This window comes from Juglans microcarpa x Juglans regia, chromosome 7D, assembly GCF_004785595.1.
Source record: "Juglans microcarpa x Juglans regia isolate MS1-56 chromosome 7D, Jm3101_v1.0, whole genome shotgun sequence".
Classification (NCBI taxonomy): domain Eukaryota; kingdom Viridiplantae; phylum Streptophyta; class Magnoliopsida; order Fagales; family Juglandaceae; genus Juglans; species Juglans microcarpa x Juglans regia.
The window spans coordinates 15,091,408-15,118,607 of NC_054606.1; the positions used below are offsets into that span (position 1 = coordinate 15,091,408).

Sequence of the window (27,200 nt, forward strand, 5' to 3'; positions counted from 1 at the left end):
AGAATCGGATTGGTTTGGAACCGGTTTTGAAAAATCTAAACCGATATAGATCAAACACACCAGTCCGGTCTGGTTTACCGGTTTATTGGTTTTTTTTTCAGCCCTAGACTGTTTGGTTGTAGGTATAAGCTATCCAATCCTCAGGTGAGGATAATCCCAACCTGGAGTAAGAACTTGTTTTAGTCCGGAATAACGTCTATTTGGTAACTAGGATAAGTTTATTCACAGACTCGTTTAATAACCTAATCTGTGTTTAAGGTTAGGTTGAAGTCTGTTTCGGCCGATACCTGATTTAGACTCGACACAACCCGGTTCAGGCCGATATAGGTCGATTTAGACCCGATATAGGCCGGTTACTAGCCAATATGTGCCTGTTTCTGCCAATACAGGGTGTTTTTGACCAATACAGGGCCAAAATTTGGTTACTCAGGTCGTTTTTCAGGTACTTAAGGAGTTTCTACATTTCCAGATTATGTTTCTTGTTTTTTTTCAAAGTTGAATTGTGGATTTTCTCATATTCTGTGTGGATTTGTTGATGAGTTGTTTATTTCCTTTTATACTTCTGTGGTTGTGTTGATTTGTCTCTCATTTATGTTGATTGATATCTTCCCTATTTTGGTTGTATTGGGTTGTATCTTTCCTATAATGTATTTGGTCTCTCTATTATAAATAAGAATCTAGAGGAGAAGGAACCTAACAATCCGTGGGGTTTCTCTTCTCCATTCCCTTTGACTCCATTTTTCTCTTCCTACATTAAATTTTCAACTGATTTTGTCTCCAAGTTGAATTGTGATATTTTTCTACATCCATGGCAACTAAACTTGAGTCACTTATGTTTATGACTTTGGTGAAGTTGAATGGAAAGAATTATATGTTGTGGTCAAGATTTGTTGAAATGATTTTGGAAGGCAAGGGTCTTCGTAGCCACTTGGTTGATTCAAGACTTGACTCAACTAGTTCTACATTTCCTCAATGGGAACAAGAAGATGCTCAAATCTCGTCCTTGATGTTGACTAGTATTGATTTGAGCCTAATATGGCTCTAGTTTGATACATTTTGACATTGCTCAAGAGGGCTCAAGAGGGGTGGATGCATCTCAAGCAGATGTATTCTTGTTCTGGGAACACAACTCGTATTTATGAGTTGTGTAAGTAGTTATTTGGGTTGGAACAAGGTACTTTGGGCCTGGAAGAGAATTCTTCTTAAGTGATGAGCATATGTGAAGAACTCAAAATTTATCAACTTATCACTTCTGATATTTCACGTATGCAACAACAACGTGAAGAGTTTGATGTTGTTCGGTTCCTTGTAGGCTTAAAACCTGAATATAAGTCGGTGCGTTCTTAGACTTTGACAAGTCCACAGCTTCCCTCATTTCCTGATGTGTTCTCTCGGCTTCAACGTGCCACGTTATCTGGATAAGGATCTCAATTGTCTTCTGATCAAACTAGTGAGAGATCCACTATGGTTGCCTCCTATGTTGCTCCAAGTGGGTGTGGATGTTGGGGTGGTAAAGGTGCATGTGGAGGACGTGATGCCAAAGGTAATTGCACTCAAGGTCGAGAATCTCGTAAGTGCACCCATTGTGGTCGCACTAACCACTCGGTGGACTATTGTTGGGATCTACATGGTAAACCATCTGGGTCCACTAATCAGGCCATTTGCCAAGATGCCACAACACAGTCAACGAGATCCAATCGGACTCCAAATATGATTAGCATATCGAAGGATGAGTATCATCAGATTTTAGGTCTCACACGGGCTTCATCTTCCACAGCTACTCTTGCCCACTCAGGTATAGCGTCCACATGTCTCGTCTCATCCACTCAAGATCCATAGATCATTGATTCAGGTGCTTATGAATATCTGACCGGTTTGTCTTTTGCCTTATCTTAGTTAGATATTGTGACATCTCCAAAAAGTGTTACTTTTGCTAATGACTTCCTTGCTAAAGTTACAGGTATTGGATCCACTAAGCTCACTGACTCTATATTCTTGTCATTTGTTCTATATGCTCCTAGTTTTCCCTTTAGTTTGTCGTCAATTAGTGCGATTACTAAAAATCGTTAATGTTCAGTGATCTTTTATCCCTCTTCATGTATCTTTTAGGATCTCAAGATGAACAAGATTGGGACGGGGCATGAAGCTGGTGGTCTGTATTATCTTGATGTTTAACAGTCACCCACTCGAGCCCTTACATCCTCCTCATCATCTGCTTATGAATGGCACTGTCTTTCCTTTTTGAAGCGTCAAGTTAGAAATCTGGGAAATGTCTCCCTTTCCTTGTGAAGCATGTCAACTTAGTAAACATCATCATGTGTCTTTTGTACCTCAAGTTGATAAACGAGTATCGAGTCCTTTTGAATTGGTTAACCTGATAAATGGGGACCAATCATAATTGAATCAAATAAGTTTCAGTATTTTGTTACATTTGTTGATGATTACTCTCGTGTGACATTGTTGTTTTTGATGAAGGCAAGATCTGAACTTCTTTCCATATTCAAAGTGTTTTGAAAAGAAATTAAAACCCAATTCAACAAAAAGGTTCAAATTTTGCATTCTGATAATGTTAGAGAATATCAATCTAGTGCCTTTGCTACTTAAGTAAGAAAGGAATTATTTATCAACATGTTCTTGTACACCCCAGCAAAATGGGGTGGCTGAACGAAAAAATTGTCATTTGTTAGGTGTAACCTGAGCACTTTTCCTGCACATGCAATTAACTGCATGCTTTCTTCAGTTCTCGATGGTTCCTCTTCCTTCTCCATCTTGTTGCCTTCATCTCCGTTGTTTTCTCTCCCTCCAAAAATCTTTGGGTGTGTTTGCTATGTTCATAACCTTGGCCTAAGCTTTGATAAGCTTGATCCACGTTCTACTAAGTGTCTTTTTGTTAGTTATTCCCGAACTCAAAAAGGAAATCACTGCTATAGTCCTATTCTTAGACACTACTTCACGAGTATTGATGTCACCTTCTTTGAGTCCATACCCTATTTCTCAGACACATCTTCGAGTGTTGAGTGCGATCCTCTACCACTACCTACCCTTTACATTGTCTCCTTCACACTCACCCAACCTTCCTTAGTGCCTCCTCCAGTTTCTTTATAGGTTTACTCGTATCGTCAGCGGTCGTTGGCTCCCATGCCTCCACCAACCTTGTCTCCATCTTTAGCTCTTGAGTTACCTAGTACTTCAGACTCTCCACCTATTGCTCTCCGCAAAGGTACTTGTTCTTGTATTACTCAACATCTGATTAGCCATTTTGTCTCATATCATGCCTTATCTCTTTCATTCTCATGTTTTACTTCTGGTCTTTCAAAACTATGTTCCTAAGACAGTTTAAGATGTTTTATTTGATCCGGGATGAAGGACATCTATGAAAAATGAAATGGATGTTCTTCACCATAATGAGACATGAGATCTTGTTCCACTACTATCTAGTAAGCAACTTGTTGGTTGTAAATGGGTATACACAATCAAATTCCATCAGATGGTTCTATGGAACGTCTGAAAGCCCGCTTGGTTGCTAAGGGTTACATTCAAACATATGACATTGATTATGAGGAGACCTTCTCCCCAGTTGCTAAAATCTCCTTTGTTTGAGTGTTGATCTCTCTTGTTGCTAATTTAGAGTGACCCTTATTTCAGTTGAATGTTAAAAATGCATTTCTACATGACAATGTGCATGAATAAATTTATATGGAGCAACCACTTGAGTTTGTTGCTCAGGGGAAGTATCGAGGTACTGTATGCAAGTTAAACAAGACATTATATGATTTGAAACGATCTCCTCGACATGGTTTGGGAGGTTTTTGATGTTGTATTGGCATTTGGTCTTCGTAGATGACAAACAGACCATTCGGTATTTCACCTACATAGTGATGCAGGTCACATTTTGTTGGTTGTATATGTGGATGATATTGTAATTACTGGGAGTGACTCTGTTGGAATTACTAGGCTGAAATAGTTTTTACATGATCAGTTTCAGACAAAAGACTTGGGCAATCTTAGATATTTCTTTGGAATTAAAGTTAGTAGATCAAAAAAGGGTATCAACCTATCTCAGAGAAAATATGCATTTGACCTTTTGGAAGAAACTGACATGTTGGATGCACGACCTATTGACACTCCTACGGACCCAAGTCACAAATTCTTGAAGGAGGAAGGAGAGTTGTTTGGAGATCAATGTGGTATCAAAGACTTGTTGTGAATTTGAATTATCTTACTATCACTAGACCGAACATCTCTTATACAGTGAGTGTACTAAGTCAATTTTTACAAATGCCAAGGGTCTCATATTGGGATGTTGTAATTCATATTTTTCGTTATCTTAAGCGAGCTCCTGGACTTGGATTGTTGTATCAACCAAATGGACATCTTAGGGTTGAAGCCTTTTTAGATGCTAATTGGGCAAGATGTCGTTCAGATAGAAGATCTACTACTGGATTTTGTACCTTTGTGAGAAGCAACTTGGTTATATGGAAGAGTAAGAAACAAACAGTAGTAGCTTGGTCCAGTGCAGAAGTCGAATACAAGGTAATGACTCACACTACTAGTGATCTGACATGGTTGCAACACTTCTTGCAAGAGATTGAGTTTCTAGCTCCTGTTCCTCCTCAGTTATTTTGTGATAATCAACATGCAGTGCATATTGCCTCTTATCTAGTGTTCCATGAGAGAACTAAACATATGGAGATTGATTGTCAATTCATTCGAGATAAGATACTAAGTGGTGACATTTCTACACCTTTCGTGAAATCTACTAATCAACTCGTAGATATGTTTACTAAGTCGTGTTGTAATCGGTTAAAATTTATTTGTTTCAAGCTGGGTTTATATGATATATATGCCTTAGGGCTCAGCTTCAAGGGGAGTATTAGAATGGTTGTAATTAGTGTAACTTGTGAGGGTATAATTGTCAATTGTATGCATATTGTGGTTTTACATCAATGAATGAAGTAAGAGAATTCTCTTCATATATGATTACAAAAAATCATTCAAGTCTCATGTGCTTATCAGAATAAATTTAATGACTGAAAACATAAAACCAAATATTTCATAAACTCTAGGCCTTTGTTTTGTCTCCCTGAGTCAAGTTCTATCCTGCAACATCTTTCTCACAATGACCATAATCTGGGGTGGTTAAAACATACAAAAAATGAGTCGATAACTCAATAAGCAATTCAACATGCAGTAAAAATAATATAAACATAGGGTTTCCTTGAAAAACATGCATACTCATAGTTACACACGTAAATAACATGGACATGAACCTGAACTGTGCATGAAAGACCTTAACTTGTCTTTCACTTATCATAGGCCGGTACCCATTGTTGATCCCTATGAGTTAGAGTAAGCGAATCTCGAAGATTTTAATTTTGCCCGTGGCCATGGGTTGGGATTCCATACATAAGAATGACAACACTGGGTGCACTACCATCTCAATATACTGAGAAACCGAGAATACTAGGAGAGCTTTTGGAAAAATTGGCTGCTATGTGCAGTGTGATTCTCATCGAGTAATAGGCAATCAGCCCATGCTTTACAAGGAAAGTCTAACGTATAAGTCCCTAAGAATTACCATCTATACATGGTAAGGTTGTATAAATATATATGGTAAGAATAGATAGCTAGTATAAACAGAGAAGTATATAGGGTAAGAATTATATGCGGTAACATCCCCCTCAAATTGATGCTGGTAAGTCAACCAGCAAGAATTTGCCAACAAGAAATTGATGCCGCTAGCGAGTCATGGCTTTGGTGAAGATATTAGCCACTTGGAGATCAGTAGAAATGTAAGGAAGAGAGATCACCCGACTTTCCAAGGTATCTCGGATAGAATGATAATCAACCTTAATGTGTTTGGTGCGTTCATGGAATACTAGATTGGTTGTAATCTGAATAGCACTAGTGTTATCAGCATGAAGAGGGATAGAGTGAGTCTAAGGAAACCCAAGCTTCTCAAGAAGACCGCGTAGCCATAAAATTCAAGAACAAGCAGTGGACATAGCACAATACTCGACCTCAGTAGATGATTTAGAAACACAATGTTGTTTCTTACATTTCCAAGCAATTACGGCATCACCTAAAAACATACACCAACCCGTAGTAGATCGACGTGTATTCGGACACCTAGCTCCATCAGCATCACTATAGGCAACAAGCTGAAGAGATGAGCCTGTAGGAAAGAATAACCCACGAGTAGGCGACCCTCGAAGGTAGCGGATAATGTGTCGAACCACAACAAGATGGAGATGCTGAGGAGAAGACATAAGCTGACTGACTTGATGAACAACATAGGAAATATCCGACCGAGTAGTGGTCAAGTAGATAAGACTCCCAAACCAGGCGCCGACAGAGAGTAGGATCACCCAGAAGATCCCCTTCATCTTTCCTGTATTTGACATTGACCTCCATAGGGGTATCAATAGAAGAAGTATCCTCCAAACCAGCCAAGGTGATAAGATCTTAAATATACTTATATTGGTTCAAGAAAATACCATGGGCCCAATGATGGACCTCCAGTCCCATGAAGTATGTGAACTGGTTGAGATCTTTCATGTGAAAAGTTGCATGTAACAGCTGCTGAAGCTCAGTAATCAAACCCAGTCAGTGCCAGTAATGATAATATCATCCACATAAACCAAGAGAAGTACTATACCTGTAGGAAACTTGTGGAAGAAGAGAGAAGAATCATACTGGCTTTGTGTAAAAGAGCAAATAAGAAGAGTACTACGAAACTTCTCAAACCAAGTCCGGGGAGCCTGCTTGTGCCCATATAGAAAACACCTTAGCTTACAGACATCCTGAGAAGAAGTAGTTATACCAGAGGGAAGCTTCATGTAGATCTCTTCTTAGAGATCACCATGAAGAAAGACGTTCTTCACATCCATCTAATACAGCAGCCACGACTGTGAAGCGGCAATAGTTAGGATGGTCCGAACCGTGGTCATTTTGGCAACATGAGCAAATGTCTCCTCATAATTAATCCCATATTCCTGTTTGTTAACCAGAACTACGAGTCGAGCTTTGTACCTGTCCAAAGAGCCATTAGAATAAAGCTTTACACAGAAAACCCATTTACTCCCAATAGGTTTGACTGTAGGAGGATAAGAAACAATATCCCAAGTATGATTCTCCTCAAGTGCTTGAAGTTCTGCTTGCATTGCATTTTGCTAATACTCATGTTCCATAGCCTGTTTGTAGCAAAAGGGAATGGAAATAGAAGACAAAGTAGCGAGGAGAGAGACAGGGAAGGAGAAACCATACCGATCAAGGGGTTGAGAAGGACGAGAAGATTGGCTAAGAGTGGTGGAAACAGTAGTAGGATCAGGTATCGGGTCAAGATCTTGAGGGGGTACAGAGGTAGTGGAACCACGTCTTTCATACACAAAACCAGGTTTAAATCTTTCCACAATTGTTGGAGAATTAGAAAAACTAGGCATAAAAGATAAAAATGAAGATGACAGCTCAACATGAGAGGGAAAGAAATGTTGATTTTCAAAGAAAACCACATTCCTAGAAACTCTGATACGACGAGTATGGGGATCATAACAAACATATCCCTTTTGAGGGATAGCATAACCAAGAAAAGTACACTTAACAGATTGAGTAGTAAGTTTATGTCGTTCATGAGCAGGGAGATGCACAAAACGAACACAACCAAATGCGCGAAGATCAGAATATGAAGGAGAATAGCCAAACAACTTAAAGAAAGGAGAAACATTATTTAACGTAGGAGAGGGTAAACGATTGATCAAATGAACTAAAGTAGAAAATGCTTCAAACAAGAAACGAGGAGGAACAGAAGATTCAAGTAAGAGAGTTCTTATCACATCCAGAAGATGACAATTTTTCCTCTCAGCAACACAGTTTTGTTGTGGTGTTGAAGGACAAGAACGCTGAGAGATGATCCCTTTGCTCTGAAGAAAATCTTGAAACTCATTAGACATGGATTCTCCTCCAGAATCAGATCGCAAGACCTTGATGCTGGCAAAGAATTGAGTCTCAAGAAGTGCAAGGAAGCGCTTAAATATTGAAAAAACATCTGCCTTAGCCCGAAGGAAGTAAACCCAAGTAAAACAACTAAAATCATCTATGAAAGTAATAAAGTACTCATAATGCGCATGAGAGACAATAGGAGCAATCCCCCAAACATTGCTATGAATAATATTGAAACAGTGTGAAGCACGGGATGCATGATGAGGAAAAGGTAGAATTTTACTTTTGCGAAGTTTGCATGTTGTACAATCAAAAGGAAGATCAAGAGAATGCTTTATTTCCCAATAAACCAGAGTTAAACAAAGTACGAAGTACAAGCGAGTTCGGGTGGCCTACACGTCTATGCCACATCTGATTTCCATCTCTAACAACATTACATGCAAAGGAAAGTAAAGGAAAACTAGGGAGAATTGTAGAAGGAGAAATGTGTAGAGGAAAGAGCCGTCCCATTTTAGGCCCCTTCGCGATCATCTTTCCGGACACTTGATCCTGCACAATACAACCAAAACGAGAGAAATAGACATTACAATTATGATCGACTAATTGACCAACAGAAATAAGATTTGTGGACAAGTCAGGAGACACAAAAACATTAGGCAAGGAAGAAGAAAGATCACCCACAGTGTTGATAGGCAGGGAACTGCCATCAGCGGTGTGAATTTTCAGGTTTCCATCATAATTTCTCACATTGGAAAGAGGGATAACAGTATTGGTCATATGGTTAGAGGCTCCGGAGTCAAAATACCAAGGATTAGAGAGCCCAAAAGCAGAAAAACTAGAGATTATCATTTGTTGTACCATTTCAGGGGTGAGGGTGGTCGGGTTTGCCATGGCTGGAGAAGTAGAAGTAGGAACAACCTGTGAGGTAGTAGGCAACACAGCAGAATTGGAGGCACTAACCGAGGCATGATAAGCAGTTCCTTGCTTCCTTTCAGGTCGAATGGGACAAGCAAAGATGATATGACCTTGTTTCTTGCAATAGTTACAAAACTTTTGAGGACAATCCCGAGCAATATGACCAAAGGCTTTATAGCTAAAGTGCTGGATAGCAAGCATGTCTCTACCCTTGTTCCTCCCTTGTGCTGCATAAGCCATAGTAACAGGTGCACTAATATTAGCCCGATGTTTCATGGAAGCTTGACTTACTATACGCTGCTCCTCTCGAAGAAGTTCACTCAAACAAGCATCCAAAGAAGGGACAGGATCACAATTCATCATATTAGAACGTGCGATTTCAAAATCAGATCGTAGTTTCATCAAAACTTGATCTCTCTTGCTGGTTGCATGCACTGCTTGGAAAGCAGAGAGAGTTGCAGGTGGAACATTAGCATAAACAATATCTGAATAGTTGGCCCAAAGATCTTGGAAACCAGAAAAATATTCCTCAATTGAGAGACTTCCCTGTGTGAAATTAGCCATCTCATACTCCAATTGAAATCACCTAGCCGTGTTGTCTTGATTGTAAACCTTGTGGAGATAATGCCACATGTTAGCGGCAGTTTTATAAGGCCTTAGATTGAGAACAAGGTGAGGCTCAACAAAGCTAAGGCTCCAGATCATAACCCAAGCATCCTTGATTTCCCATTTAGACAAAGCCTCTACATCGCTAGGTGTGGGATCACTCCCATCAATATGACCCCACAATTCTTTCCTTTTGACAAATAATTGAAAATGAAACTCCCAAGCCGAATAATTGTTGCCATTAAAACAAATATGGAACGAGTCTAACTTATTGGATGACATTATGAAACTGAAAATAAAATAGCCCACTAGAAGATCGCGCACCAGAAAATCAAAACAGAAAGTGCTGAGAAGTGAATCCCAAACCAGGAACCAAAACAGAAAGTACCGAAATATGAAGCTAAACCAGGAATCAAAAACAGAAACTGCCGAGAATTAAAACCAAACCAGGAACAAAACAGAAACTGCCGAGAAGTCAGAACAGAGGCAAACCACTTGCACAGAGCGCCGAAAGCCACAAAGACACCTCTGAGTGAAAGAAAAAAAATTCGAAACAGGCAAGGATTAGAAACCTGCTCTTGATACCATGTCAATATACTGAGAAACCGAGAATACCAAGAGAGCTTTTGGAAAAACTGGCAGCTATGTGCAGCATGATTCTCATTAAGTAATAGGCAATCAGCACATGCTTTACAAGGAAAGAAACAGCCTATGCTTTACAAGGAAAGTCTAACGAATAAGTCCCTAAGAATTAGCATCTATACATGGTAAGCTTGTATAAATATATATGGTAAGAACAGACAGCTAGTATAAATAGAGAAGTATATAGGGTAAGAATTATATGCAGTAACATACCACTGTGTACTTCCTGACCATGCGATATATCCCTTAACCTTATGGTACTATCTTCACTATCATAACACAGGCCATTATATATCTTAACAGCATACTTCATCATAATCATGCATGCATACTTTCTTTTCATATCTTGCTTTATCATATCATATATTTCAAATGAAATCGTAACCTTTCATAAAGTGCCATGATACATGTTACCTCACATAGAATCTTGACTTCTCATAAATATTTTGATGCATGACTCACATAACATAAAATCATAACTTTTCATAAAATATCTTGATGCATGCGTCATATAACTAACATGAAACTTATGTATAAAATCATGGCATCTAGAAATTTATCATGACTTGGGTACTTAAAAGGGGCTTCAATGAATAGGCTTTACATGTAATATTCCTTAAAAAACCATGACATGAGCAATGAGTTTTTCGTTTATAAAATACGTTCATAATTACTTTTCAAAAATATGCAATTTGAAAGACATGATGATAAATACTAACATAGCTTTATAAAGTGTGTATCCAAATAGCATGATCTTATTGCTTACATAACTTAGAAAACACGCATGACAACAAAGGGCGTGATCATATTATTTACGTTGCAACTCTGAACATCAATTAGCACATTGATAATCACCTATCCAATAAATATGTAATCACGTCAATTTATAATCTCGTATATCATCACTTTAAAGACTAAAGCTTCTCTAGTTGGACTACCTGAATACCTATTGAGGTTCTAAACATTCAATTAGCCCTTAACTTTTCGTAGATCGCTTTAATCATTTTCGTCCATCATCCTTCATCATAATTCATACCTATGTACTCTAAGATCTTCAAACCTAATCTTGCCTAGCAAACCTAATGACTGTTCATGCTATTAACACTTAGTCGTGTTAGTTCATATCATCTTAACTTTAATGCATTTGTCCAAGTTCAAGCCTATACTACATGTCACCTGAATTGCTCATGATCTCTCTTTGTAAAATCTGTCCCTATGTTCAAACCTTAAAAATTGTGGGTCTAAGTCCTCAAATATGCACGATTTCATTCAAATAATCATCCTATATGTATGTTTGTCCAATCCTGTGAATAAAGATACATTCTAATCCCATAAAACATAACTCTAGCATGTGTATTTTCTTAGCCCTTTATGAAATCCGAATTTCTCTAATTTCATAAGATCTTATGGCATTTTGGCATTTTTTTAACATGCCTGTCATAAAAGAGAAAAGGAGGGAGGGGGGGGGGGGGGAGAGAGAGAGAGAGAGAGAGAGAGAGAGAGAGAGAGAGAGAGAGAGAGAGTTACATAAAGGAAGAACTTGATCCAAATGTTGGGTTGGAGTACATGGCTGGGTTAAGTGGTTTGGATCTTGATCTTCTTGCTTAGGGTGTGGTGTGAGTATTGTAGCAAGGGTTATGGGGCTTAGGCTTTTTTGGTTTTAGCACAAGATAAAAGAGAATTTCGTGGCCTTGGTGGGTGCCTTACTTGAACCTCATCTAATGGTAGGAAGGCTCTCATTTGGGGTCTATAAATAGAATTTGCAGGGGGTAGAGTCCAAGGGGTGTGGTACTCCTAATGTTGTGGATTTAGTGTTGTATTTGAATGTGATTTGGAGTCATAGTTGCCCTAGGAGTTTTATGCCTTAGGAGTTGTGTTTCCCTTATGAGTTGTGTTTGCCTTGAGAGTTGTTATTGCCTTAGGAGTTGTGGTTGGAATAGGAATAGGTGACTTGTAGTTAGGGTAGAACTAGACTTGTGCTTGCGACTAGAAGTGTTGTGCAAATAGCTTTCGGGTATAACCTACATGGGCTCACTTTCAGGGCTTGGCAAGGATAATACTTGGGCTTGCTCATCCTTACATAGGCCTAGTGGGTTTGGGCCTAGTGGTCATAGTTCAAAATTTTCATAAATTTAATCCTCCATAATGAGGGTCTAATCCTAGGTGCCCAATAATTAACCTCAAGGAACAAACACGGGCTCAAGTGCCTAATTTTTTTATTAACCCTTTTTTGTCATTTTTGCTATGTAAGAAACATCCACTTTTTCTGTTTAATGTATCTTCTTTATCTGTCACTTTTTTTGGCATATTTCCTTCATTAGTTGAGGATCACTTATGCTTGCCACCGGGTGAGCATTACTGGGTTCAATTGCTTGCCACTTGGCGAGCTACATAGGAAGGGATAGTGCTTGCCATTTTGGAGAGGAGCATAAAGAGGGATAGAGCTCCGGCAGTAGGTGAGGAATTCTGCAAGCAAAGTGCTCGCCATCAGGCAAGCATCATGGATACAATTGTGGGGAGGAATAATGCTTGCTTTTGGGTAAACATATCGGCAAGGAACGTGGAAAGCACCAAAGGAACCAAAATGCTCGTCATTCCAGGCGAGCACTACGGGAGACAAGTGATCGCCTCTAGCCGGGTGAGAACCTTGGCGACTAAATGAAACAAAATAGAAAAATAATTGAATTTAGGATGGAAAAATGAAATAGGACAGAAAAATGAAGATAGGGCGGAAAATTGAAGATAGGGCAGATATAGTCGAACATAGAGAGAATACTTGTTATTCATTGATGTTCAACAATAACATACAATTGACAATTAAACCCTCACAAGTTACACTAATTACAACCATGTCCTCTAACAAAAATAGAATAGGGCGGAAAAATGATGATAGGTCAGAAAACTAAAGATAGGTCGGAAAAATGCAATAGGATGGAAAATGAAGATAGGGCAGAAAACTGAAGATAGGAGGGAAAAATTCAGATTGGGTGGAAAAATGCCATAGGACAGAAAAATGAAAGAAGAAGGATAAGTGATATTATAAAGTTTGAGAAAATATCCTAAGACTATATTATCTATATGGAATATTTTAGGTTACAACTAGTATTTGGAGATTTATTTATTTATTTTTCGGTAAGATTTTATGATAGAATATTTTGAGAGAAAGATTAAAATGAATATTCTGGTTTTGGATGGTCATTTATATATAAGAAAATATTTAAAGGTTGTAGAAAGAAGGGAAAAAAAAAACTGGGCGGTGACATGCCTAGTGTATTAATAGTTTTTAAACTGCTTAGAATTGGGAATTGGTGAATGTTGGCCCCATGAGTTTTTTCAACAGCTCTAGAGGCGTACGTCAAGGGGAACCCTAATCCCCCTTACTATTTGTCATTGTCATGGAGTCTTTGAGTAGGATGATCTCTATGAAGCACATGAGTTTTTTGTCGGGTTTTTCAGTGGGCTCCATAAATGGCGCAGGACTTTGAATCTCTCATTTTCTATTTGCTGATGACAAGCTATTATTTTGCAAGGCCAACCGTTAACATCTCTGCTACTTGCAGTGCTTATTCCTATGTTTTGAAGCAGTATCAAGGTAAACTTGGCAAAATTGGAATTGCTACTGGTGGACGAAATTGAGAATGTAACTATCTTGGCAGAAATCTTCGGGTGTAGGATGTCATCTTTTCCCATCACGTATCTCTGGCTTTCCTTGGGAGCTCCCTTCAAAGCTATATGGGGTGAGATAATGAAAAAGCTAGCAAGTTGTCTAAGCTGGAGGGAAGCGGATATATTATTGAATGGCAGAAGGAGTACATTGACTAAAGCATGCTTTCCAACTTGCCCACCTATATTATATCTCTTTTCCCACTGTTTGTGGGAGTTTCTAACTGTTTGGAGAAGTTATAATGTGATTTCTTAGGGGAGGGTGAGAAGTTCCATCTTGTGAAATAGGCCAGGTGTGTTCACCAGTCGAAGAAGCTGAGTTAGCTGTGAAAAAATGAATTCTCTTTAATCAGGCCCTTATGGGGAAATGGCTTTGGCATTATGCCTATGAAAGGTAGAGCTATTGGAGGGCGTTAATAGACACAAAAGATGGGAGTGTGGGAAGAAGGTTGGAGTTCACTATAGGTGAATGGGTCTTTTAGGGTTAGTCTTTGAAAGAAAATTAGAAGAGGGTGGGGTGACTTTTACTGGGTTACTAGATTAACTGTGGGCGATGGGTGTATGATTCACTTTTGGCATGACGTGTGGTGTGGTGATCAATCCATGAGAGGTACATTTCCAAATCTATTTAGAATTGCTTGCATGAAGGAAGCTTATGTGGCAGATCACTACTTCCTCAGCACAATTCTATTCAATGGGTTGTTATCTTCGTAAGGGAGGCAAATGATGGAGAGGTGGATCTCTTTTCATCCTTCTTTGATAGGTTGTACTCATGTAGGGTGGGACGAATGGTTTGGATCCCATCCAGAAGAGGTGTGTTTGAAGTGAAGTCATACTACAATTTGTTATGTAATCACGTCAATGCTTCTTTCCTGTGCAAGCTTATTTGCAAGTAAGGCTCCTCCTGGATTGGCTTTCTTGTCATGGACAGCGGTACCAGGGATAGTTCTTACCTTGGACACATGTGGAGATGTGGCATTTTGGTGGTTAATCGTTGCTGCATGTGCAGGAAAAGTGAGGTTTTAAACTGGTGGATCACCTTCTTTTACATTGTGAGATTGCTAGCATCCTATGGAGCATCATCTTCATTCTCTTCAGGATTAATTGGGTGAATGTGTTCCTGGGTGGTGGAGCTTCTAACATGCTGGAAAGGGCGGTTTAGGCACCATTAGTGTGTACCTCTGTAAGATGGTCCCATGGTGCGTATTATGGTGTCTTGGAGGGAAAGACGCCATCATATCTTTGAGAACTGTGAATGATCAATGTCAGAGTGAGTTTTTTGTTCTGAACACCTTGTATCATTGGACAAAGGCCCATTATGGTGCTCCTTTTCAGTTATTTATTTTCAGGGCTTTAGAGCACTTTTCCCCTTGTTTGTTGAGTGAATTCATGTATACTTCCTGTGTAACGGGATAACATCCCTTTCCATCCTTTCCGATATATATATATATATATATATGTATATATATAAAACTACTCGTACTCAACTATTCATGTACATTGCATAAGTCTACAACTGGTGTATTATTAGTTTTGCAACTACTATTTTTAGTTAAGGACTTGAAAGAATTCTCTGTATCCTTTCCAAGGTTTTGAATGCAAGTACTGTTAGTTGATATCAATAGTTTTTTATTCAACATTTTATCTCCACTAAAGGTTTTGAATTTATGAAGATTACTAACTTTTTCATGCATCTGGGATTGGTAGCCTGCTGAAAAGTATCCAGAAATATTTGCTAAAAGCTCCATCTTTGGGAGGTAGTTTTACTGCTATGGTTCTATCAATTTTTTGTTTCCATTATTTCTTCTATATTGATTATTTTTTAAATATGTAATCTGATGGGGTTAGATTTTTTTATTTTCATATTGCAGGTTCCCTTTCTTGCTACCCTGCCTGTTAATTTCGATTTATGCAGCAGGAGTATTCGTTTCTTGTTGGTGGCTTCCAGTATGTTTAAAGACCCTTCTATCTCAATGCTAACTGGAGAGTAGAGTTGACTTTTTGCATATACTACATTAATATACTTTTCTTAACCATTAAAATTATATTCTTTCTGTAACATTCCCACTCCAGCTATAGCATATATATCAAATAAATCCAAGTTGGAATAATAACAACTAGTTACAATCCAAAGACTTTGTAAACATATCTTGCAAGTTGATCTTCAAAATTCACAAATGTTGTAGACATATCTCTAATAAAGATCTTATCTCGAACAAAATTACACTAAACTTAATATGATTGGTTCTTTCATTAAACAAAAGACTAGAGGCAATATGTAAAGTGGCTTGATTATAACGGTATAGTGGACTTGGAGTGGAAGAAGTGAAACAATCTCTTGAAGAAATGTTGTAATCATCTAACCTCACCAAAAGGATAAGTTATTTACCTCTATTCAGCTTCAAGGCAGCCAAATTTTCATTATAGAAAAGTCTAGTATCCCGTAGTCTGTCTTTCTTTTTATTTTTTTATTGGTTTGTAAAAGCGCCTGCTCAATTAACAATGCTTTATCATTCTAATTTAAGGTGCCATTTAGGCTACACAATAATCCGAGATCAGGAGTCCGCTATCCCAACATGAGATTCTAGGAACTGCCAAAAACTGGTTCATTGTATTGACTGCATGCACAAGATAACTAGTCTACTAATAGTAAGGTAATTAAGCATCGCAAATAGTCGATGATATCTGTTGGGTTATTCAAATAATTCTTTCTCCTCCTTTGAGATTTTGTGATGCTGATCCATAGAATGTCAATGGGTCAAGCACATGACCGGCCTGTTTTCTCTTGCAAATCAAAGGGCATACTCATTGTGAGACGTTGTAATGCTCTTAAGAAGCCTAGCAACTTCAATTCAAAGAAAGATTTATAATTTGTCTAAGCCTTTAGTACGGAATTGGTGCTGTTGAAATTGTTTTAACTTTGCAATACCTCCAGATTCATTCTCCCTTACAGTAACATCCATATAAAGTATAGAACAATGTATTGAGAACTTGAAAGTTTAAAAGTGCAAAAGATCTTGGCAATCATAGAAAGATATCCTCATAATTATCATGCTCACTAAAACCTCTGTTCTCTACTGGAAGTTTGAACTACTGCTTTTTGTTGGATTTTGGACATGTTATTTTTTATTAGCTGACATACTGGTGAGCCATCATGTGGCAAGTATACGAAGTAATACTAAAATTTGAGTTTTTTTTTGGCATGTTTTTTATGATTTCTATAGGTTTGTTGATATTCTATTACACAATTTTATATTACTGCTGAGATCATTTGTGACATTTATCTTTTATGTGGCATTTTACAGTTTGTTTACATTAATGCAGGAAACGTTGCACATGCATAATGAGAGGGTAAGTGAAAGATTCGATCCATGTGATGTTCTGGAAGCTTCATCAAATGAAATTAGTGAGGTGGAAAACATCACAGACGTTGACAGGAGAGCAGCACCTTCTAAAGCCAATCTCCTAAAGAACTGGCCTTTAATGTCTACTATCATTGTATATTGTGTTTTCTCACTTCAAGAGATGGCTTACACTGAAGTAAGTATTTTTCTTACTTGTGATTATCTTGACCTGATATTATTGATTTTTTTATACTGCATAGGATGTAAGTCCTATTATAGTAACTACACCTATTTTCTTACGTTCCACCTGTGTCTTTAGGTTTTGGGACTTGCATTGTGTTTGAGATGGATTGGAAGTCCATTTTTCCTTGTTGTAACCCAGAGTTTTGAAGTAGGAAAATTGTTTTGTTCTTTGATGAGGCAAGGTTTACTTCAGGTGCACCATGGCAGTGCCAAAGCCAGAAAATTTTTTTGGGGGAGCAGATGGTTATGTAAAAAATATTCAATTCATAAATTAGTGAAAACGATATTACTCTAACCCTCGTGGATAAGTAATAATTACTACCAATATTCAAGCAATGTTAAGAAAATAATTTATCATACACTTATTAGCAGCAGAGAAAAGTGGGACTGAAGATGTTTAGAAAATTGGGGCCCAAAGTGATATTACATAGTATCAGGGAGGTTGGGGCACCTCTACGGTTTTCAGGCGTAACAACTCATATGAAACAGGGGGAACAAGGGAACCCTGTGGCTTCATGCCATGTCTACTTTGTTTCTTTCACATTTTCTGAATGTGTTTATATGATTATGCACCTATATATCATTCGGTATTCTAAAGAACTAAGGAGATTATGTACAAATTACATCATAATGTCAGTTACTCGACTATGAACCAATGTTGACATTTCGTACTTGCCGTCAGCAAGTTCAAGATATTTCTGTCTATCAGATACGTAAGCCTTCAATATTATTACCAAAAGTTCACTCATCTGTAGAAATTAGGTGATGCTAGACTACTGATATGTTTTCCTAATTTAGTGTGTTGGACAACACAAGTTGAAATCCCTGTCCTTGTTTTTCCTTCTTACTTGCAATCTGTTCTAATATATGCAACCTCATTTAAAATTGTAATTTATCTGTCTTGCTGGAAACTCTAGTTTTTTGTGCTCATGAATACTGGTATAACCAGGGACATATGAAATTATTGTGCAGATATTCTCTTTATGGGCAGTTAGTAACAAAAAGTATGGAGGGTTAGGCTTTTCATCTCAAGATGTTGGCATAGTTCTAGCAATCTCAGGTAGTCTCACACAGATTGCACTACCAAAATATTGTCTAAAGTGTAATATTGTCTAACCAAGATGTCGAGATTTTTTTCAAGCAATCCTTCTCTAAAGTGTAATAGTGAGGAAACCCGGTTGTGATGCTTATAAAAACTAGATTTATCTTTTTATTCATTTTTTCTGTTTAATTTCCAAAAACTCATGCAGGCTTCAAACCCTACGACCGGACCTTGATTTCATGCCCCAAACCCTGAAAGTCACTGCTAATAAAATGACCCAAGTCATCTACCTTTAGATAGGAACTGGGCTGTAAAATGGGGTTCTGTTCATGGTGCTGCACGTATTGGGGTACTGTCATAAATTGGATTTGGTATTGCTGCCCTTTGCAGAGGTTAATAGCAATGTGTTATTATGCATTGTTAAGTTCGGTGTCACTGTAAAATATCGATGATTAAGCAAAATAGTGAAAGAGAGGTCATACAATGTGGGATCATTAAACAATAGCTGCTGTAATCTTTTTGAATAGGCTTATATTCATTCACCTACTTCAGAAGTTAGTGACTTGTTTGTGTTATTAGGGTTGGGGCTTTTACTGTTTCAACTTTTGTTGTATCCACCAATGGAAAGAGTCCTTGGGCCAGTTATGGTTACGCGCCTCTCAGCGGTAAATTTGAGCACTTTCCTATCTTATTTATTTCTTATTTTGCTTCTTATCTTAGGTAACACTGTTAATATTCTCTATGTAATACTTCTGTTGTGCAGGTGATATCAATACCATTGCTGTCAATTTACCCTTATATAGCTATCCTCTCGGGCTTAGCCCTTCATTTGGTAATAAACTGTGCGTCAATGTTGAGGAATGCTCTATCTGTAAGTACATTGGACTTGAAATTTTCAATTGGATTGCCACATTTCCTTCTACGTAGTTAAGATTAGAAAGTAATAATAGCAGTATAAGTATCTTATCTTTCATATTTTATCCTTGAACTAATAGCATTCACTTACCAGATATTGATGTTTTTGTACAAAACATTGTTCACCCTTTAATGGTTTAAAGAATCAAGCAGAGAAGCCATCCATTAAAATGACCAATACAGTACACGAAAGATTTATAGATAGATTCGATGCTTTAATATTAACAGTGTGATGGTTGAGAATCTTATTGACAGTCAATGCTCCATCTACAATTTTAAAACTCTTTCTCCTGCCCTTCCTCAAAATTTTTGATCATGATAGTTTTACCTCTTTCTCCGCCTAAAAAGCCCGTTAAGACTTAGCCATTAACTCCCTTAATCCCAATTAGCATAAGATTGCATTTTTTTTTTTATTGCTTGAGAATCACACTTTGGGTTTAGTTAGAAGTAGTGGGAGAATTTTAGTATGTTATTTTTAGAATAATTGCCAAGAACCAAGAGGAGATTGACACTTGGCATCCTTAGTGGGCTAAGCAAAAGGCTAAGTATGGATGGATTTAGAGTTAAGCCCAATAGTGTTTTTATCTTGGGTCCTCAATCACTAAGGATGTGGTGGGCTAGGAATAAGGCAATAAGCCTAAACCTATTTGGATCTATAGGCTCCTCTTGAAAAGCCTTAGAGATTAAGCCCAAACATGTAGAAGCCATTAAGCCTTTGGGCCTAACTTGGTAATAGTAGAGGCCCTTGGCCCATTACTAGATAGACATACCATTTTGACACAATTTTAGGAATTCTTCTGCAAGCTACCTACAAAAAGAAGGATTTCTTCTGAAAACAAAATAAAAGTGACACTGCTGGTACGAACGAGGCTGTTATGAAATGAATGAGGCATCTACATTTTGAACTGCATTGTTAACCTTGTTTGTTGCAATAATTTGATCTAACAGGGTCGTTTTTTTTCTAGGTTTCCCTTGTCACTGGATTATTCATATTGCAAAATAATGCCGTGGTTAGTTTACTTGGTGGCAGAATGTTTCTTTTCATTTTCTTTTCATGGTTATGAGTAAAATTCTCAAAGTTAGTTATCTTCTGCATAATTTCTGGTATAAATGATAATTCTTCAACCCAATGCTGCTGTTATAGCCTCAAAACCAAAGAGGAGCTGCTAATGGCATTTCCATGACTGCAATGTCGGTTTTCAAAGCATTTGGCCCTGCAGGAGGAGGTGCTCTGTAAGTGGAGTTTTCATCATTTTAGTTACGCTAGCTTTCATCTCATTCATTGCATTTGGGCATTATTGTACATGATTTATACATAATTGTTAAAAAAATATATTAACAAAAATGAGATGACTGATTAGTTTTTTATGTAATTGAGAATTATCTCCTGTTCAAGTCTAGAAAAGACATCAGGAAGTGATGGGAGCTGAGAGACTCGAAACCCTTATGCATATGGGTCATATTCTTGTTTTAAGCCAATGAGAAAGTGAACAATATCAATATCTTGATGTTATTTTTCCATGCATGAAACATCAGAGGATAGTGGCTGATACATGTTTTGTTCTTCACACATACTAACTTGCAAACATTATTCCTCTGGAACTCTACTCAAAACCAAAATACTGCTTATTCACCATAGATCCAAGTGATATCCCTCAAACCAGATTTCATATGCTGTGGATGTTCCCACATGGTCTTGGTAGTCTAAAGATTGAGTAACATAGAGCAGGCATTGGGCTCAAGACTAGTTACCATGAAAGGCATGACTTGAGCATCTTCCAGATCACATAAAATGGCGCGTGCATCATTGTCTTAGGATAAAAATTGGGCTTGCAGAAAAGTAGGGGTTAAAAATATCTATTTTTCCTTGCTCTCAACAGTTTATCATGTAACGTGAGAATCGCCAATACAATTGACCTAGCATTTATTCAAGGGTCTTTTCGTTGATACTAATGTATTCCAAGGAAAATGCACCAGCCTCCCTCAAACTGTCGTTCAATTTGAAATCAACCCTCCAATTACCAAGAAATTGTAATTTACCCTTTTCCCTTAAAAAGATGAAATTATCGCTTCAATTTCTCGAAAACGACAAAGTATGCTATCAAATTCCAAAAAACTTTACTTTTCTAAATTATAATTTTTTTTAAAAAAAAAATGTATTTTATTTTTATTTTTCATGATTGTATTTTTTATTTTTTGTTCGAAAAAATTATTAATGTTTTTCTTTTTTCTTTTTTAATTTTAGCTAGATAGAGCGCCCTGTGCTCCTAATGTAGAGCTAGAACTACTTCTACCGTGGAATCCACGATCACACGAGTACCTCGCCTTCCAAAAAAAGCGGCTGCTAAGAACAATCATTTGGTTTGCTTCATTCCTTGACTGCTCTGCTTCCCCACCCCACCCCCGGCCCCCCACCCCAAACGGAGAGACTTGTTCTTGCTCTCCTCCTAATTCAGAAAGACGGAAAACACCGGTTAGGTTGGTCCAACCAAGAAAGGCATGGGAGTCTTTAGCCATTGTTTGGGCCGAGTTAAGTAGTAACTTTAAATTTTACGTTTTCTAATCTTTTGGTATTTCTTTTTGGTTAAAATTATTATATTTTCATGTTTTCTATTTTTCATCAAGGATGTTTACGTCAATTTTTTTATGGAGGGGTTAGATTACAATTTTTGGTACTTTGAGGGTGTGAACGGCCAAATTGATAGTTTGGGGAGTTGATTACAAATTGGGTGGTAGTTTGAGGGAGGTTTGTGTATTTTCCTCATATATTTTCATCAACTCAATTATACTTAAGAAGTCTAATAACAGATGTTTACATTATTTATAGTCTCTTTACAAAACTAGCTGTTTCCTCAATTTTTTTTTTTTTTTTTATTTCACTCTGGATGATAATGAACATTATGTGTTAATAAAACTTCATTCTGAGAACCCCTTCAGCATGATCAAATGGAATCTCCTTGGTTTATTCTTGAAAAAAACTGTTTGTTGATTTATTTTAGGCATTTATTATGCCAAGGAGATCTGCTTCTTGCATGATTTTATCACGGATATGGAGTTTCTTGGTAATGGTCCCGGCAAGCTGAAGGAGTGAGAACTTGATTGGAGTTCTACCCTTTCAGCTGAAGGTTTGGGGCTTTCTTGGCTGATCTCTATCATCTTGAAGTTACACATGCTTTGTTTTCCTTCTTGCCCTATATATTTCCTACATGCACACTGCATCATTGGAATATAAGTTTCTAGAAGCGATCATTCGATTAATACATTTCTTATCTTTTAAGAGTTTGATTTCTAATCTTAAGTTTTTGAATGCTCTCTAGCTGGAAAATTCTTATTTCTAGGGTTACTTAAATAGAATATGCAGTATATGCAGACTCCTTGATGCTTCAATTTCCAATCTGTGTCCTGTGATAAATTGTTGGGTACAGATTGGTTGGTTTCATGCAGTGAGAGTGGCTTATAGAGGAAATAATAGAAACTGAATTGGCTCTTAAAATACATGGTCTTGGTTGATACTACTGGCGATGATTACATTACTTGAAGCACCAAAGCAGTGTTTATACTTGTTTCATGAGTGGCCGAGTAGTCAGGCACATAATGTAATCTTTAAGAACTGATGAGTGCAACCAATTTTTGGACGTTAATGCATCAAATGTATATCTTTATAATCCATATATTAGTCATATAGGTAATGGGACGATATATGCAGCAACTAAGGGGGCTAGAAAGAGTACTATTATTCTAAGGCTTTTGCACCACACACTGCTTACGTGACATAATTTGATTTGGAAGATAAATTTTAAAATTTGAATCTTACAAGTCAAATCTTACCATTTAAGTAATATGATGGTGTGTTCTACATACTGGCTTGAGAATAGAATAACTCGGCGTAAAAATGCTTTTCAATGTGTTTGTTTGTGGGTTGTGGATGAATGTGGTATGTAGGAGTGCAACTTTTCGTGTCATTACTTGATCGTATTTATCTTCACCTGCAGCTTTTCTTGGGCCCAAAAGCGGCAAGTAGCTGCCTTCCTCCCAGGTATATTCACTTGATCACAATGTCCTACTAGTTCATAAAAAGATAAAATAAAAAAAAAAAAAAAAAAAAAGCTTTTCCCCTGTGCTTCTGAAGTGCCGTTGATAGAGTTCTTTCAAAATTTTATGTGTATGTGCTCATGTGCACGTGTGCTCTGGGTTGGGTAGATGGGTCTTTTATTTAAGTTTTAAATGAACTTTGAAATACGACTCACATGGGAAAGAGAGAAGGAAGAGTGTGCATTTATCAATGCTTGTGCTATTACTTTAAAGCATGTGCTTAGGTGTGTGATTGGGTGTGGACAAGTTTAAGATGCTTCACATTGTACACACACAAACGAGCACGCAGGTGCAGGTGCATGCTATGGGGTGTAGGGCTCTAGTGACGCCTTGATGGCACACTTGGCACTTAGCACGAAGTATCAGAGCTCGAAGTGATCTTGACTGTTAATTTAGGAAGACTGACATCCAATCTCTAGTGACTAGAGTTGGACATTTGGATGATTATAAACCCAATCCAATGGTTAGATTCAGTTGGCCATTGATAATATGAATTTATGAATTAATTAATTATACTATTAAATAGTCAAATTAAATAATTGCTACCAAGAAATTTGATACAATGGTAAGATTAAATGACCATTATTTGTAAGTGCAATCTAATGATCGAGATTAATTACACCACACACCATCCATATGGCATAATTTGGTATGTAAGATTCAAATTTTAAAATTTATCATTCTAATTAAATTGTGCCATGTGGATGGTGTGTGGTGTAAAGACCTTTAAATAGAATTATTCTTTAAAGAAACTGGCAAAGTGACTGTTCAAGGAGTCACATTGTAAAGCTCTTTTATTGTAAAGTTGATCTAACATATCGTATGTAGTGACGTTAGTATGTGAACTTTACTTTTGAGAGATCTCTTTATGAACCTAACACTTCTCATATAATTTGACTGAAAAAGCAACTAATTGGCCATATATGAAATAGAATTAAGTGCAATTATATATCTCATTTCCTTCTAAATTTTAGCTCAATTGTATTATCTTATTTCCTTCTAAATTTTGCCTTCTTTCAAAGCTTTTTGTTTGATCAGTTGTTATTAAGGTTATATAGCTATTGCAATAACAAAACAATTCTAATGTTTTTGCCAAAATTGTTAATCTTTAAGTATTATGGTTTGATTTCGTTTGGTGCATAACACAGTCAAAACAACCGAAAAGGTTTCTAGGCTTCATTGTATCTTGTAGACTATTTTGTAGACTATGTTTTTGCCCTATGTAATCACACGCTTTGCAGCTTTTCTCTCAATTCTGTTTCCTTCTTTATCAACAGCAATTTTCCTTTTCCTTAAATCAAGTTATTTAGAGATTTCAAAACCTTTACTAGAAATGCAACTCTAGAAATTGGGGGACTGTAGCAGCTGTGTGACTTCAATTGCCAAAAGCACGTTGTTTCCTTCTCTCATATTAGGAAGTGGGGTTCATCTCTATGATAAGGGGATTAGCATCTTTCAAATTTCCTTCTTGCATTCTTTATTTTGGCTTGCAAGGTTTTTTCAAAATACAGTATTGGGAACTAATTGCCACAACTGTTTGATTTTCATGTTTCCACCGAGCGTATTGAGAACTTCCTTTCTCTTTTCTATTCTTTATCATCTGTTAAGTCGTTGCTGGAGGCTGATCCAGAGTAAGTTAAACTGCATGCAGCAGTTTGGTATGCTCTCAGTCAAACCAGAGTACAAATCCATACTTTCTTATATTGATATTTAGCACCATACACTCTCATATACAGAGGACTCGAACTAATTTCTCATCTTACCCATCCCCAAAATGTGACAAAAAGGCAAAGGAGCTGTTAGTTTTGATTCCAAAAATTGCATTTTTTTCATTATTTCCATCAATTAGTGCTTTAAAGCTGAGTAGTTTGACATGGACAGCTAACAGATTTTATAGAGAAGTTTCACAAGCTGGGGGATACACAAAAGCTTCATTTCGGAACGATTATTTAATAGCAGAGACAGAGCTTTCTGTATCTGTCTCAAGAGCTTTATGAAGTAGTTCACCTTTAATGTACTAGAACGATCCTTGAGCAATTTACTGGAATATGCTAGAGGATAGAGCTCTAAAAGTTTTGGTTTATTTGACACTCTGACTGTGCTTGACTTATTGAATCACAGGTAATCAGATGGTTTTCTTCATTTTGAACGTGGTCCAGTTTATCGGCTTGCTACTTACTTTCAAGCCATTTCTTGCACTCTCTCCACACAGAAGCGAGGAAAATGTTGCGAGAAAAACATAGTTATTTGTAAGTGGAAGACTTTCTGATCCGTTATGTGGCGACTAAATACTTCCTGAACTTCCTGTCCCAATAATTCTGTCACTACATTAAGCATTGTATTTAACAAATTTCAACTTGTACTGTCGTTTCTCTCATTAGAGGTATTGTGGCTGTGCTGTATTACTACAGATTCAAATTTGTGATTACAGTTTACTTCTGATTTCGAGTACAAAATTAGCTCAGTGGCAAAATTCAAGGATTAGCTAGGCCTTTTTTTTTTTTTTTAGTCGGGGAGGGGGTCGAACCCAAGATCTCAATTTTGAAGGTTTTGGTGTTATGCCATCAAACCATATGCCTTCGGCAAGGATTAGCTAGGCCTTAGAAGAGAGAGATTCCTATTATTTTTTTCCTTGTATTCAAGGATTGTTGATATTCGCTGGCTTGTAACAAATATCCCAACTAACTTGTCCATAATATACACGTGAGAATTAACACATCAGTTCCTCGCTCCTACGCGTTCCAACAACTAAAAGATAGCTCATCACGTCTTTAAAAACATAATAATAATAATAAATAAATAAATACATCTCTAAAATCCTCTTTCAACTCATCTCTAGGATCCTCTCCCGTTCAAAACAAATTGTTGTTTCAAAATTTGGATTGACATTCCTTCCAAGAGCATCATCGGCGGTCTGTCCTTACTAACAAACAAGCAGTTAAAAAAAGACATAGTTGTGACTTCTGCATAAAGCGATTCACGACTTCTTGAATGCCACCAAAATCAGCAAAGAAATCATAGCTATGGAAGTCGTAGACAAATTAAAAAATAAAAAATAAAGATGGTGAGGCACATGAAGCTCTAAGTGTCGCACTTAGGCCTCATTTTCTTTCACAAAACTTTTCATTTTATCTCATCTAATCATCACAACTTTTTCAAATTCTTACACAATAAAATAAATAGTTCAACTTTTTCAAATCACAAAACAAAAATAATATTAAAAAAATATTTTATAATAATATTTTATTCAACTTTTAACTTTTATCTCATTTCATCTCATCTGTGAAAAGAAACGAGGCCTTAGTATTAAAATATATCTTTTCTTGCAACGAAAAATCTGAAATGTCGAGTTTATTATTGCAATGACTGACATAAAGAACCAGCTAATCCTATAGTTTCTTTAATCAAATGCAAGATAAATTGAAAAAACAAAAAACAAAAAGCAAATTCAAATGAGATTTCAAGGGCAAGATTGTAATTTCTCACATGTAGAGGGGTAACTTCATTGAAAAAAAAAAAAAAAAAAGCAAATTCAAATGAGATTTTCAAGGGCAAAATTGAATGTATAGGGGTAACTTTACAATTTAGCCTTAGTTAGTGAGTCTATATGAATGTATGAGTCTTAGTGAGATTTTCTAACTTTAGAAAAATATCTCATTTCAGTTCATGCCTTTTTACATACATTATACTATAATCACTATAAATTAGTCTCTAACTTACTCTTGGGATATTTATGTATGTATGGTGGTAAGATTCATATAAGTTATGTTCATGTTTCCTTTAAGTTTATTAAATTGAAT

The 27,200-nt window shown here is 37.0% G+C and overlaps 1 protein-coding gene across 3 annotated transcripts in view; it reads left to right on the forward strand.

Moving 5' to 3' along the window:
* The window catches only part of LOC121239243 (probable peptide/nitrate transporter At3g43790), a 31,192-nt gene extending 5,353 nt beyond the window's left edge, over positions 1–25,839 (forward strand). For all 3 annotated transcript variants that reach the window (XM_041136439.1, XM_041136440.1, XM_041136442.1), the window contains 10 exons: positions 15,472–15,521; positions 15,636–15,711; positions 17,089–17,304; positions 18,324–18,411; positions 18,973–19,058; positions 19,157–19,264; positions 20,274–20,318; positions 20,453–20,541; positions 23,301–23,344; positions 25,522–25,839. In XM_041136439.1, coding sequence (XP_040992373.1) covers positions 15,472–15,521; positions 15,636–15,711; positions 17,089–17,304; positions 18,324–18,411; positions 18,973–19,058; positions 19,157–19,264; positions 20,274–20,318; positions 20,453–20,541; positions 23,301–23,344; positions 25,522–25,643 — 924 coding nt within the window. In that variant the 3' untranslated portion in view covers positions 25,644–25,839. The remainder of the gene's footprint in view (positions 1–15,471; positions 15,522–15,635; positions 15,712–17,088; positions 17,305–18,323; positions 18,412–18,972; positions 19,059–19,156; positions 19,265–20,273; positions 20,319–20,452; positions 20,542–23,300; positions 23,345–25,521) is intronic.
* The last annotated feature ends 1,361 nt before the right edge of the window (positions 25,840–27,200 follow it).